This window comes from Choristoneura fumiferana, chromosome 21 (assembly GCF_025370935.1).
Source record: "Choristoneura fumiferana chromosome 21, NRCan_CFum_1, whole genome shotgun sequence".
NCBI lineage: Eukaryota > Metazoa > Arthropoda > Insecta > Lepidoptera > Tortricidae > Choristoneura > Choristoneura fumiferana.
Genome location: NC_133492.1, coordinates 5,287,262 through 5,303,426, shown reverse-complemented (window position 1 = coordinate 5,303,426; position 16,165 = coordinate 5,287,262). Strand labels below are relative to the sequence as shown.

The 16,165-nt window shown below is 38.6% G+C and overlaps 1 protein-coding gene across 1 annotated transcript; it reads left to right on the top strand.

The window, feature by feature from the left end:
• Nucleotides 1-452: 452 nt before the first annotated feature.
• Nucleotides 453-16,165, top strand: LOC141439728 (uncharacterized). Its single transcript, XM_074104096.1, has 8 exons — nt 453-557; nt 8,936-9,100; nt 9,938-10,092; nt 10,449-10,553; nt 11,482-11,599; nt 12,561-12,662; nt 13,080-13,257; nt 15,872-16,165. The coding sequence occupies exons 2-8, from the start codon at nt 8,987-8,989 to the stop codon at nt 15,952-15,954; spliced, it is 855 nt and encodes a 284-aa protein (XP_073960197.1). The 5' UTR covers nt 453-557; nt 8,936-8,986; the 3' UTR covers nt 15,955-16,165.

The window sequence follows — 16,165 nt, the reverse complement described above, 5'->3', positions numbered from 1 at the left end:
TAATAAAAAAACAATGAAATTCATAAAACATTTCGTTATTAATAATTTATCATTGTGAGTAGGTATAATGGGTAGGTAGGTATATATACCTAGGTAGTACATTAACACAAACCAACAAAAAAACCTTGATTTGTAGCCCTTTCCTTAGTTTCCTTATCTTTATTATTGTCTGTCAGTTTGTCTGTTAGTTCTTCACGCTAAAATCGCTTAACCGATTTAGATGAAATTTGTTATGGAGACAGTTTGATGCATAAACTAATTAAAGGTCAGAAACCGCGGAAGGAGGGGGTCGCGACATGAAAAAAAATTGAAAACACTGCTTTAAATATTAGCCAAGTATAATAAAGAAGTGCTGGAATTTTGGAATGAGAATAGCAGCAGCTGATCCAGTGTGTGAGAGCGTGACGAGCGGCGATCGAGGCGTCGCTGCTTCTCTAGTGATTGCTATGGATCGGAATCCTGGATTTTGGCACCGAAAATAGTCGGGCGGGCGCTGGCGCGCTCCCGAGGGGCGGCGGCGCAGTGCGTGTCGCTCCGCCGCGTGGACAGCTTGTGAGGTGAGTGCGCACGCGTCCCTCCGGATACTCCAGGACACCCGAAGGATGTGATTGTGAGATTTGTGCAGTGGCGGCCCTGTGTTTACTTAGAATCAACGAGAAGTGATTCAGAGCTTTATCGCGGTATTTTGGCAGTGGTTGGAGCTGTTCTGCTCTTGCAGGGCCGCCGCTGGATATGTGGAGTATCCTGGAGGAGAGATCAGTGTTATTTGCGTGGTGAAAGTGAAATTCGCGCGCGCGGTCGTAATTGGTGCGCGGGCGCGAGTGACTCGGGTTTCAGCGCGCGCGCGGCCTCGCTGAAAATAGTGGTTCCCGCCCACGCTCCCGCGCCGCCCCCGCTAACCTATTTGCGGCATCCACGACCAGTATTTATTTAGCGATATGAGGAAACTCGTCCCAACTTTTATTTTTGAAACTGGCATGGCCCATATATCATGTAATTAGGGCGCTGGAATGCTTGAGTTTTTATTTAAATTGCAACTTCAAGCGCCAAAGTTATACGTTACAAAAGTCACATCTGCAAAAAATCAAATCACTCCACGTTGTTCATTTTAATTATAATGAACACACAGCAAAAACAGACACAATCACACACAAAAACAGAAGAGAATCAATGTTGTATTGCGTGCTTTAAATTAAGTAAGTAGTGATAGTCGGATATAGCCATATTTGACAGCTGCAGGTGACAGCACGGGAATGTTGGCACGGCTTCAAACGGGATTCGCAGCTAACGTTTCTGAAATATGTAGGCCGTAGGTATTTCACTAGAGCTATTTTCCACTAGTGGTTCAATAATTAAAAATGACGTTATTGGCGCCTGGTGGGGGTAGAAGTTTAAAATTAAACTGCTGGACTGCTAGATATCGATATATCTCAGTGACTTGCATGAATCGAGCAAAAATTACCTACTTATGGAAAATAATTGACATGACTTGAAAAGTTCTCGAATAGAGACCGCGGAACGGCAAGCGCGGCGTAGAACGTCCACCAACGAGATGGACGGATGAACTGAAGCTTCCAACCGAAGCAACAGGAGATCTATGGGGAGCCCTATGTCCAACAGTCAACGTCCTAGGTACGGCTGGTATGATGATGATGATTATGATGAAAACAGCAATGTCCATCAAAGAGAGAGTCGAATTTATTCACATATTTAGAAACTAGAAAACTTGTTTCTAACTGTAGCTACATAAGTTTTATCATAAAAAATCCGGTTTTCCGACATTAGGTACAGAAAATACTCTACATAATGTATATGGGAAGAAGTAGTAAGTTGAAGGTCAACAACCTGACTTACACCGCACTTGACAGTTTGACACCCCATTCAACAAATGGGCTGTTGTTTGCCTACTACGCTGGAGTATTCGCAAACATACTTGCCATTACTATCAAAGTTTATGGAACTGGGAACTTACGTGTTACGGCAAACATGTGGGAAGGTTAGTTCCATGAAAATCAGAAGTTTCTTCCAATTGAGCGAGTATCTGCTAATTAACTATCTCGGAGTTTTGGGGCTTAATTGCTTTTCTCTTTAAACAAAAACTTCGGCGCTAAAGTTATTCACTGGCGGAAAAATGTAGAGTCGATGTGATCATCGAAAATAGGTGAGCATTGACGTTTATTTCATGATGTTTAGTCAGTTATTTATTAAAACTTTACTTTCAAAATTATACACACTGAAATGTACAGTGAATAACTTGTGTTACGACTACCTACTCTGCATCGGATAATCATACTCAGTTAAATAGGTCGATATTAAACGCCCAAGATTCGAGAACAAGCATTCGTATTTTATATACCTACTTAATGACTACTCCGATTGGGAATTGAAACCGGGATGCTTTTTAGTTAGATTCTCTATCTACTCAGCTATCCGGACGTCCAAATAAGGGCGAACTTGATGTCTAATACTCTTTCAAGCAACCTGTGGTCGTATTGTTTTATGCTTTTACGTTTGCGATCGCATTCACCAGCTCTTTCTACTCTCATCTTATACTGTGTGACAAAAAAAGTTGAGAAAACGAACGTAATTCTAAGTGTGTTATACAATGTGGCGTCTGTTGTTGATGTCATTTAATATTAAAATACGCATGCACTAGGCCACTGGTTTTTTTTGTAAATCTCTCTTTCTTCCTTTTTTTCTTTTGTTTATTTTCGCTTAGTGTAACTAGAAAGGGATTCTGGTAACTGTATCTAGTATATCTACTTAGTTTGCTGTGACGTGAGCCTAACAACTAACCAAAGCTACTCTCCAGTGAAAGATTAGGACACCCGCCCACTCGTTGGGCACAAGCCAGACGGAGAGATGACGTCGTTGAATGGTTTACACGCTTTTCGAATTAGAAAACTTGCGATGTTGTCGACAGAATATTGATGTCAAGCATGTTAGGCGTTTATTTATTTATCAAATACATTTAAAATAATATTTAGATGTTTAATGCATCGAACATGATATGTAGCTCGTAATTAAGAACCTTGTAGGAAACGTTAGCAAACAACGTTTCACTTAGATATCAATTTCAAAGTATTTAAGCAATTTAGGTACTACTTAAAGAAGAAACATTGGTCGTCATGTTATACGGTTAAAAGTAGTTCAACACCTTTACTTAACTTTTCCTTATGCGTAAATATATTAGTTTACTTTATAAATACCGTTGATTTAGTAACATGTCACTTGATATATATGTTTATGTGCCTAATCTGTTAAACACACTCTTAGGGCCCCGAGATACAGGCTCCTGCCTAGTTCGGGGTCCGCCGGATATCTCACTGTGCGAATATTTTCAATGTTGAATTATAAATAAACTAAAAAAAACCACAGTGATCAGGTAGAGTACTTACTCCACAAAAACGGTTTGTTTTAGTTACCTAATAAAATATCTTTAGGTATCTGTCAGTTATCTATCACTTTTAGAAAAATAGGAACAGTCAAGATCGACTGTAATATCTGAATACGAACTAACGACCTTGACAATAGAGTTTTTTACACTTATTTACGACCACAACATAAAAATAATGAAAAATACGCAAAATATTTCGTAAATGTAATTGAATTAAAATATAGATTTACCAAATGCTAATCCAACTTTGTTAATGGAATAATTACTCTGGTAAACCATATTATGAGGGATAATCTCTTTAGGACGAGCCTACATTTTCAACGATATTTTCAAATATTCCGAGCGAATATTATTTACATAGTGAAATTAAATTGATTCTCATTTCCGCTGTAATTTTAGCCTTTTATCAAATGCGGTCAATGTAATCAATACATGTCTTTCTGTGGCCACGAGATAGAATGACAAAACAAAAGATTTCAAACTCTAGGATATCTTTAAAATTTGGCTCGGGGGTTTTATGCAACGTTAATGAAATCTATGATGTAATTTTTGGGATTTCCCAAGACGATTTTGGCGAAAAACCGAAATTCAATTCAACTGCCAATGCTATACGTAATAGTTTGCCATGGTTGCCGTTTGTTTGGTATATAAGTGCAAAACCGCGGCTATAGCTAATGTTATAAACTCACTTAATATTATAGTTCTTCTTGGGATAAATTAAACAGGCATTGAAATTACCTCACGTAGCGAAATGGTTATTGTTTTGGCATTAGCTGTTTTAACTAACACCAGACGTTGTGAGGTTTACTTGGCTACACTCCTGACAACATGGGACATAGTATCTTTTTTTTGTAAAGCATTTACGCGTTTGACATACTGCCACAGCTAATTAGTGATCTGTGTCATTGTTTGTATCTTAAATACACTCATTAAAAGTGCCTAGGGATATTTTTTATGCCTAGACAGTAGACAGTTTAGTGCTTAGACAGTTTTAAACGTCCCCCACAGAACACCACACAGTTTTTTCCCTATCAGACCTTAACCAGACTGAGTATCTTGTCGTCAGTCAGGACTTAACGTAGTCTTTCGTAGTTTTTTGTCCGAAACGATGTAGTACAAAATTCCGATTGCTTGCATAACTCTCCCTTAGCGTCCAAAGTCCGGGGTTGGCTCCATAGGAGCACCTTTGGCATGCTAAGACAAAATTCCCACTTGAGCGGCCCGTGTGGCTGCCCAACTCTACTTTTGTATTTTTTTGTGTTCTGTTTTTTTTTTACAAAGAACTGACTGAAAGTTAAGACTAAACCGTCGATCGATTTACAAAATCATAAATATCAAAATATCATCAATACGGTATTTGACTATTTTGTATATGTTTTATAAATTAAAACTACACAATGCCTGTTACCGAATAGAAAAACAATTTTTAAGCTACCTTTACAAATTACAAAGTTTGAAATTCAAGATTAGACAGAGAAAGACATTACTGGCATGTGACGCCACACGCCAGTACCGCCATACTTGCTGCATAGACAAAAACGTTTGAGAAAGAGACAGGTCTATAGATTTTCAAAAAATCACTATAAATCCAATTTAAATTTTCTCTTCGCTAAACACTATCTGTATATCTATATTTTCATAATAATATTAAGATATGACAAAATCAGGAGTTGTCAAATACCGTATTCGTAACTTGTGAAAAATTGTGCTGAATTTGAAGTACGAATAGAATAATAGGAAATTATAGCCCTAATTAGGTAATCTTAAATTGTTATGACGAACATCAACATGAACATACATAGGTCTACATAGATAAGTCCCACTGTGGGTCACAGTTATTTCATCAAAGGAGTCACAAGATTTTTCTTAGAATGATGATCGAAAACTTCACATAGCAGGTTCTCTCACGATGTTTGCCTTCTAAAGATAAATTTCAAGATGTAATTTCGTAAAATTCCGATAAGATGCGATTCCGAGTTCGAACCCATGAACCTGTGATTGAGAGGCCACCGGTCAAACCGTATGGCTACCATTAATTTTTTTAATAGTGTCAAATAATCGATAGGTAATTATGTTTGATTTGAGCCATAGCTTTCTGGCAATACACAAACACACCACTTCCAAATTCATTACATTTTCGAGTCACGTGATTTCAAAAATCGGTCGACTGTTCTCATATACGAAACACATCGTATCCAAGTAATTCTATCTCATTTCTTTCGTCTAAATATCGAACAATGTTGCGGCGTCCAGAAATATCCGCGCGTCATGGCGGCCAGTTCCGTTATTTTCGCAACGCGTTCAGCTTTACTGTCGCTTTTATGCTTCCACGAACGTTAAGGCGGGCTGTTATGGTCTATTTGGGGTCTTTATTGAGACAAATCTAGATTTAAACGTGGTTGTAAAGTCTTTATCTACAGCACGTTAAAAATGGATAGAACATTATGATAATTGATAACATAGAATCAGTCAGGGCCGTCTTTAACCTTTAGAGGCTCTGGGCACAACATGCTGCATTCGGTAAGCCTGATTTTGCGAGAGTGGGGTAAGTAGCTATCGGTTATCGTTTGGTAATGGAGTAGGGTAGGGACTAGGGGGCCCCAATGCATCGCGGGGCCCTGGGCACGTGCCCAGTGTGCCCAGTGGTGAAGAGGGGCCTGGAATCAGTTTGACTGTTCCGCTACTACGCGCGATCAGCGGTGGAGCTAGCTGAGGCCTTACGTCTAACGCATTCGGAATCACATTCGTTTTCATCACTTATTTCTGTCATACGGTATAGGATGAGGGAAGAAAAAAACCGGCCAAGTGCGAGTCGGGCTCGCGCACGAAGGGTTCCGTACTATCAACATTAATTAGACATTAGCACAAAACGGCATAAAAATCACGTTTGTTTTATGGGAACCCCTCTTTAATATTTATTTATTTTTACCTATTGCCGTTATTAATATCGAGCAAGAAACGGCAAAAAAATTACGTTTGTTATATGGGAGCCCCCCTTAAATATTTATTTTATTCTGTTTTTAGTATGTGTTGTTATAACGGCAACAGAAATACATAATCTGTGAAAATCTCAACTATCTAGCTATCACAGTTCACAGTTCAACCTGGTGTTCAACCTTTGGGTTCAACTTTTGGGTACGGAACCCTAAAAATGGTGAATGCCATCGCGAGTACTCGGGCGTTAGACAATACGGCCACAGTTCTTTTTTAACCGACTTCAAAAAAGTTGTATTTTTTTTTTTATGTTTGTTACCTCAGAACTCCGTCATTTATGAATCGATTTGAAAAATTTTTTTTGCGTTCGTCTTGTCAATTAGGTCCCATAAGCAACAAATCAGGAGCTGATGTTTGGATATTAAGAAAATCGAGGAAACTCTTCAAATGTTGTAGGGACACCTATAGTAAATTGGATATATTTAGTAGTAACTCGTGCAGTTGCTCTTGAAAATCATCATTTGGTGAAGTGGAACTGATGATGAAGACCACAGTTGACCGTCGGAGTTACTACTCAATAACAAGTATTACGCAAGGGTTGAATTTTAATTACTTTGACACAGTTGCTAAGCAATTTATGCTCCTCGTAATGCATATGGTAAAACGGGTGGTGAAGCACCAGGACTCCTCAATAATGAACGTCTCTGCATCGGAAAAAGAAGTCTTTCATAAAAGGTGACGAGCAGTTGATATTAAACTATTGTATGTTACATTATTTACTCTAAAAAGCGTGATTTTTTTTTTATGTAACAAATATGTTATAAGTAACAAAAAAAATAACCGACTACAAAAACCATGAAAATATTTTCTACCAGTCTGAATAAATAATATGGAGAATAAATAAATAATAATAATAATAAATAAAGTCGGTCGATGCCTCAGCACGAGCCAGCAGGAGTGTACCTATAGTCGTCTACCTCACCTACGCACTTTATATTGGGCTTTAATCACTCCTGCTGGCTCGTGCTGAGGCACCGACCGACTTCAGTTCAGACTGGTAGAAAATTATTTTCATGGTTTTTGTAGACGGTTAAATTTTTTGTTATTAAATATTTTCATTGCGCGTTCGAAACACGCATAGCACATTTAAGTATAATATGTGTCAACATGGGTAGTACCTACTCAAAGTATGAAAAAACGCTCGTCGCGCCGCATAGCCATGCTACTTTTATTATTAGGACTACAGGACCGTGCTTGATAGAAACATGAGCGATATTGCTTTTTGTTTGCACGCTCTTAATCTTTTTGTCTAGTAAATACATTGTATAACGTGGTGGACGCCACTATAGAGAAATCTATCAAATACTAGAAAATCTTTAATAGAGTATAAAGTTGCTGAATGATTGGCTGACTGAGTAACTAACGACGCACAGCCTAGACCTCTGGAGTTAAGACACCAAATTGAGCACACGCATTCCATCAGGATCATATTACTGGCACTTGAGGTATCCCATCTTAGGCCTCTAGGTTGGCAACGCATCTGCAATACCCCTCTCTTACCATTAGGAGACCCACTTGCTAGTTTGTCATCCAATCGAATAAAAAAAAAACTATTTAAGAAGGTATTCTTCGACAATTTACGGATTAGAGAACTAGCAAATTTTTTCCACGAGAGCGAATATTCTTTATTTCAACACTTTATGAAAATTCATGGCCAGAAACCCTCTTAATAGTTACTCTTTTGTAACAGTCAAATAAAGCTGATGAAGACGTTGATAGCAGCAAGGCACAGGTATGCGAGCGCAAGTTTATTATACGTATCTCTTTCTGATTAGATCAGCCATACATAATACGGCTCATACTAGGCGCCCCTTAATTACGCACATGTGGTGCTGGCGAAACGCCAGCCATGCAAACACTGCTTACTTTAAACGTGCTTGTAACATAACCTGAATTAAATATCTTTGGAACAAAATAGACCGTTCCGCAGTTATGATGTAATGCGTTGCGTACTGAATGTCTTTTAAAACCTTATTTTGATCAGTATTCTACATAAGTCGGGGAGGGTAGGGATAATATTGTCAATTTAATGATAGCTCAGTATAAGTAATATCTAGAATAAACTTTGAATACACACGGATTGACTGGGGCCAAATTTAATGTCTACATACCTACCGAGGTATATAATATTTGTATATGTGTGTGTAGGTATAGTTTGGATGAGAGTTACTCAGAATAGATTTTCCTTGAGATAGGTACGTAGAGTCGACGATTTCCTTTTTGTGCATCGGATTTTTGAAATGATATTTAACTAGGTAGATACATAAGTTTATAAATTTATCATCCCTTTCAATATCCTCGTACTCTTTGTAAATTTTAGATTGAAATTTAAATAAAGCTCTGACATCATATCTTACGTTCTTTTTTGTCTGAGTTTTGTACGTGAACGTTTGTCAAGCACGCAATTTCGACAGGATTTTCTATCATCAGCATCCCAGCTTATATAGGTATACATCGAAAGTTTGCTGGGGTCAAGCCTCCTCTCAGAGTGAGAGGGCAGGATTTTCTATACTCTTATCTTATTGACAATATGTCTCATTGCAGGCCCCTTGGCGTATTTTTCTATAGAAGAAGTAAAGACACAAAGCCGCCGCCATGGACGCGATCAAGAAGAAGATGCAAGCGATGAAGCTGGAGAAGGACAATGCCATGGACAAGGCAGATACCTGCGAACAGCAGGCCCGCGACGCCAACCTCCGCGCCGACAAGGTATAACTTACCCTATCTCCTGTCTCAACACCAGAATATAGCAGCAGGATATAGGGAGTGTAGCGCCAACCGTTAAATTGTGCACACGTGACAGCACTGCTTACGATTATTCATTAGAATGAGCACCATGTATTTCTCATTTTATTCTAATGTATATCGAAGATATTCAAAAATTTATAAAGAACCACAGAAATATCTGTGTCTGTGTGTGCTTTGTATTGCTCAGTTCGAAGTCAGGTCAATACCGAGGCCAATAGATAGCAAGGTAGGTCTAGGTTCACTTCTCCTGCCTTAAGCTGAGGCACCAAAATGGAACAGATCAGTACAAAGGGCATGCACATCAAATCTGTTACTGTAGGTACATAGGTAATAGACATTATAAAAAATTCTAACATTTTTAGTAAGTTGCCCGAAATAAATGAATTTATTATTATTATACTCTGCGGCATAAAATTTGGCCCACTCTTATAAAAAATTACCTATTACTGCATACATTTGAGGGCCAGATTTTTTGCCGCTCAGTATATATATACTATCAGTTGGTTAGACAGGGAAATATATTAGTCTGGATTTGTTTAGCGCTTGATTTGGCAAGTTGCAACGTGACGATAAGAGATCTGGTGGCACTTCATTTTGTATTGCGTATTCGCGTTGCGCTACTGACATCTCCGGCATTCACGCTAGCGCTAGCAACGATATAATGCATCTCTTTCAAACACGCAATTATTTCTGCGAATATGCCAAGTGAAGTGCTAGCATTAGCTAGTGATAGCTGTGGTAGTTACATGTAGGTTGAAATAGTGGATGATGTCTCACCCAAATTCGTTTTTCCCCCAGGTCAACGAGGAAGTCCGCGATCTCCAGAAGAAGCTCGCCCAGGTAGAGGAGGACCTCACCGTTAACAAGAACAAGCTGGAACAGGCCAACAAGGACCTCGAGGAGAAGGAAAAGACCCTCACCGCCACCGAGGCTGAAGTCGCCTCTCAGAACAGGCAAGAAACTACTGTTATTAATGATCATCACTGGCATTTGCGTTTAAAGTAACAATTTTTTTGTTTAAAGAAAGTCATTTATTTCAAGTGGATACGTTACATTTCCCGAATATCACCTTATATTGTGTGCTAGGAGGAAATGGTGACTGTGATGTTAAGCGCAATATAAGACGACTGTCTTTGACCTTCTTGACCATATTGCGTTTATCGACTGATAAGCTCGAGAATCCACGAGTAGAAAATTTTCATTAAGACATATTCTTACCTCACTGCGAAGCTACATCTGCAGCTGGCATTAGTTTTACCATCGGCGGATATTTATGTGTTTCTACAATACCCAATCATTTGAACCACAGGAAGGTCCAGCAGATTGAGGAGGACCTGGAGAAGTCTGAGGAAAGGTCCGGCACCGCCCAGCAGAAACTGTTGGAGGCGCAGCAGTCTGCTGACGAAAACAACCGGTAGGAAAAAAAAACAAAGTTACAGCATTGCTCTTTAAAATTTATGTAGATTTACTCTTTATTAGTATTTGTAACATTTAGTCATTGTAACAAAATTACTGCCCTTAATCATATCTCACCGTGAATATTTAGCTTACTCTACATATGCACTAGAAAAAGTTGCTTTTATTTTTTATTGTTTCATAAGATTTACCTATCCGTAGCTGTCTGACCCATAAAGTCACTATCGTAGAAAATAGTATTTTATAACTTCCATTCAAAATGAGGGTTAAATATCTTTTCTATGGTATGTAGATCTTGATTATCTTTAATAATTTCCCGATATTTCGACGCCTGCGTAGCATTGTCAATTGTAATCACGGGTTGACTTCACGGGCAATCTGGGTCTGCACCCTGTAGAAGATATGTCTAATGTAATGAAATGACCCGTGAGTGAACCATTTAAAACTGAATAATTGGGCTTTTAAAGTGAGTTAAATAATTAGAGTACCATATTTTAAGACTTAATTATATATTTTATGGCGGGCTTAGACGGATCAGAGTTAACTGCCAAGTTTACTGCTTACCCAGAGTTAAGGCTGGTTCACATTTATCAGTCGTGTTGTGTCGTGACGCACCAGAACGGTATCGGTTTCATACATTTTATATGGTTGGGTTCACATTTATCTGATAGGTACAGCGTGTTGTGACGGCTTGTGTTGTGTCGCATCACAAGCATAGAGAGAAAAAGAAAGAGAGCATCATGACACAACACGACAGATAAATGTGAACTGGGTTTTATTTAAGTACCTTACCTAATGTCAAAATGTATGAAGTTTCATCCCTAATCCAAGGTTAAGGTGTCATTTTAGCACTAGGGCGCGCTAAGCCCTAAATATTATTTGTAACTGGTTCCTGATGTGTAGCTAATGCAGCTTGTATTCCGCAGCATGTGCAAAGTGTTGGAGAACAGAGCACAGCAGGACGAGGAGCGCATGGACCAGCTCACCAACCAGCTCAAGGAGGCCCGTCTGCTCGCTGAAGACGCCGACGGCAAGTCCGACGAGGTAGGTTCCATTGCCATTTGGTCTGGCCGTTAATTTGAAAATAATTCTGCCTATCACCGATTCCGATCTATTTCCATTCTATTCAAATACTTTACCTACTTTCTTTACAATACTAAAAGAAAAACTGTCGGAAAATCGAATGCTTCGTCTTAATGATCAGGCACATTATTTTTAAATATCTAGTTGGTACTATTATTGCAACTTTGTATGTAAATTGTCTTATTGTTTTTGCTCGTCAATATAAGATACAAAAATGCTTTGATATAAGGATTGTCAAGGGACAATAAGACCAGAGGCCGTATTGCCTATCGTTTCTGTCACTCGCGATCGCAATCAAATGACAGATTTCGCATACAAAAACTATCATTTGAATGCGATCGCGAGTGACAGAAACGTTAGGCTACGTATGCACTATGCGGCCAACCGCGCGGTTTTAGCGCGTCGTCTCTTTCTCGACCGATACTTTGAAGAGGGACGGCGCGCCAAAACCGCACGGTTAGCCGCATAGTGTGTACGTAGCCTTAGGCAATACGGCCTCTGATTTAGATATTTTTGAGCACCTTGCGCGCTGCGATATGTTTTTTGATAGGGACGTTTGCCGTTTGAAGAACTAGCCCCATAATAAATTTACCCTTCTTTAATAATAAGGTATCTTTTTTATAGACGAATACCTAAAGCATCTCACTATTTGCAAATCAAATAGAAAAATACAGCTCATTGGCAGTTTCAACACTTTTTCTCAAACACTGAAGGGAGGGGCACCACCATCAAGGTTTTGCCCCGGTTCGAAAAAATCGTAGATCGATCTGAGTAATCGATAAATAACAGTGTAGGGTCCGCTGCTGGGATTAGGGTACTGAACCGTCCCATATTTTTTTTGTAATTGAGCGCCCCACATTTTGACGGCATGTGGGAACGGGGTGCAATAACAACTGAATTTAAATGACTCGTGTTGTCCCAGGTGTCCCGCAAGCTGGCCTTCGTTGAAGACGAGCTGGAAGTGGCTGAGGACCGTGTCAAGTCCGGAGACGCCAAGATCTCTGAGCTTGAGGAGGAGTTGAAGGTAAAACGATACACGTAGGATCTTATATAATTTGGCATTATTCAAGCCAAAGTTGGTGGATGGGCATTTACTGGTGGATGGCATTACGTGCGTACTGTAACATTAACTACATCATCACTTACTGTCAAGCGTTAACTGTTAATAAAAAGAATGAACGCACAAAATGTGCACAGTTACAAATACATTGTTTTTATCCACCTCTCTACCTCTCGAAGTTGACCTCTACCTACTTTAATATCAAAGCAAAATATTCGTCGTTTAATTTAAAGTTTTAGTAGACCAAGGAATTAAACACTGTCCTTGTGTTTACGACTCAAATTTTATTAGTATCCCTTAGAAATAAAAATCTCCTTGTAGAATTGAGACGGCTACGTAGATGATATCTTTGCATGGTACTAACAATCCTCCTCCTTCCAGGTTGTAGGTAACTCCCTGAAATCTCTGGAAGTATCCGAAGAGAAGGCCAACCAGCGCGTGGAGGAGTTCAAGAAGCAACTCAAAACCCTCACCGGCAAACTGAAGGAGGCTGAGGCGCGCGCCGAATACGCCGAAAAGACCGTCAAGAAACTGCAGAAGGAAGTCGACAGGCTTGAAGGTAAGGACTTCGAAGTACCCATGTCCATATCAATAATAATCTATATTTTTGAACAGAACCATCACTAGACTGTAAAGGCGAATAAAATTATACTTAGGTAGGTGCTTTACCAATTATGTCGAAAAATTGATGGGACCACTTCTAAGAATATTTATATCGAATAAAAAATAATTATCTAAATTTGTGTAGAATGTAGGTACAGGTAACATACATTCTTAATACCTCCTGGATTTTTTGGAGTCGATTTAAATTAAATTATTGCAGAAGTATTGACTTAGAGCGATCGGGAAATATCACTCCGCGCTACGAGTAAATGAAAAACTGTATTGATATTGTTGGATCTAGGTTCGATAGGTACTAGGTACCATTCTTATTGATATGGACTAGGTTCTCGATTATTTCAGATATTTGTCTCTTACTTAACTAAAACCAGGTTATCCAACAACTAATGGACTAGAATAATTTTGAACGCTATTACACAAAATTATATCTTGCAAAATGACAGATATGTTTTTACTAAATATATATTAAACCTACAAATGTTAATGCTTTCAAAGCAGTATTTAACGCTACCTAATCTAACAAAGTCAAAGAGAAACATATGACTTCTCCAAAGAAGCTTTTTAATCAAACTTATACTTGGAACTTTTCTTTGTCATTCATAACATTACAATTCAAATTCAAATTCAAATGATTTATTCAGTAAATAGGCCGCAATGGGCACTTTTACACGTCATTTTTTAAACTACCAGCGCTTTCGGAAAGACCATCATTGCCAAGAAGAATGCGCCGCAAGAAACTATAAATGATCGTGGATTATAACAAGAAAAAAACGTATAAAAATAGAAAATAATATAATAAATTTACCTTAGTTACATGTGCAACTTATTCCATAATTTGATAAACATCTTTTGAAATAAAACTTTTGTATTAGTTTAAGAACTCTTGTCTATATCAGCAAATAAATTTATCTCCATTTTTCCCCACTCAAATCTAGTGCCTCCCAGCATATAAAATGAAAGAAAAAATATATAGGCACGCATTTTGATAAATAAGTAAAAAAAAATGCAAGCTGCACCTGTCAACCTACTCATTTATAATTATAACTACACGGCGCTTATTACAACGAGCAAACCCTGCTTCGAACCGCCTGAATCCACAAGTCTAAATCGACTTGCCTTTAGTGTGAAAGGTCCGTTATTATCACGTAACAACATTTTCCAGACGCGTTGTTCACCGAGAAGGAGAAATACAAGGCGATATGCGATGACTTGGACGGCACCTTCGCCGAACTCACAGGATACTAACCGCCCTAGCTTAGATTAAGATAATACCAACACAAGCCCACCCAATAGTCCAATCTAGATAGCCTGTTGTAAAATTGCCCTTTATGTCTTCTCGGTCATTGATGCTGACGACGAATCAGCGTTCAATCACTATTGTTCCATCATTTTCTACTTTATGCTAACCTAATCCTATCTTAGAGAATTAACTCAAGAAGACCCTTTGTCAGTGACATGGTTTTTAATTGCTAACATACCGTAAATATTTGTATTCCAAATTGCTTTATGACGTAATATTCTTTTGCTTTTGAAATTAATGAATTCAAAAAAGTTGCTGTTGAAATTCATGTCACAATAAAGGAGATTTTATCAATTGAACATCTAGCATAAAGGTCTACGCATTATGTCAGGCGACAATCCAATGCAATGGGGATTTGCGTAGACAGCCGCGGTTGGTACAGAAATTATTTAAGGACTTGCAGAGTTACACTAGACTAACAACAAGTCCAGTGTAGTTTCTGTATAAATCATGAATAAAACTATTTGTAACTGTCACTGTGTCCATAATTGTTTCAAAGTCTATGGCATTATGGCGAGCATGCTAGTGACTGTTGCAAAACAAGTTTTAGATCTTTTGACACCTGTGATCCTAATACATTTTTTTTTCCAATTTACATTTTATTGAAATACTTAATGATCTGAGGTTCAGAGGCCGTACGTACCTATCATCTAAAGCGCGGGCACTCGCGATCGCTTTCTCTGCATATATCGTTCTAACACTCATCCTATACCATTTGACGGAAAGAAATGGTGAAAGCGCAATCGTTTTCACCACTTGTTTCTGTCAAACGATATAAGGTAGGTTAGAAAGAGATGGCGAATGTGATCGCAAACGTCAGAGCGTTAGAGAATACGGCCACAGTTCTTGCATTGTATGTATTTGTTGTTGAATTACATTATGCTACATGTTCAAAATCCTAAAACGCGTAGTATTAAGCCCCGCTTTTCGTGTTGTGATTAACATGTCTTTCGCTTTGCTGCACCAGCGGCGGGCCAATGCTTCCAAGGTACTGGTTCTTCTTAATAATTTAGATAATTTAAATAGTTAGTATATAAAGCTGACGCTTACGCAATAAACTTGAGAATAAAGTAACATTATTAATTTTAATCCGTTCCCGCTATCTAATAAAGCTATAAAATTCAAGCCTGCTTCACATCCGGTCTTTCATTTCACGCATTTAGTAATACCAAGTAATACGCACAGAAGACGTAGCAGACACTTAATGTGGGGTTTGAATTTGGTTTGAATTGTTTTTTTTTTTCGGTTTCAGATGAGTTGGGCATCAACAAGGACCGATACAAGTCTCTGGCTGACGAGATGGACTCTACCTTCGCCGAGCTTGCCGGATACTAAACTCCCGCACTCCATACTTTACAGCCGTACGAGCTATCCTCTCCCTCTCGCACTCGCTGTTGGAGAGAGAGGCTCGTGCTGCTGTGGACACATTCACACGCCACTTCGCAGCCGCGCTGCCAAACAAGTTAACATCGATTATCGTGATGTAATGATATTTATTATTTTATGTAAATTTATTTACGATTTTGAATAAAATTAATTTATAACA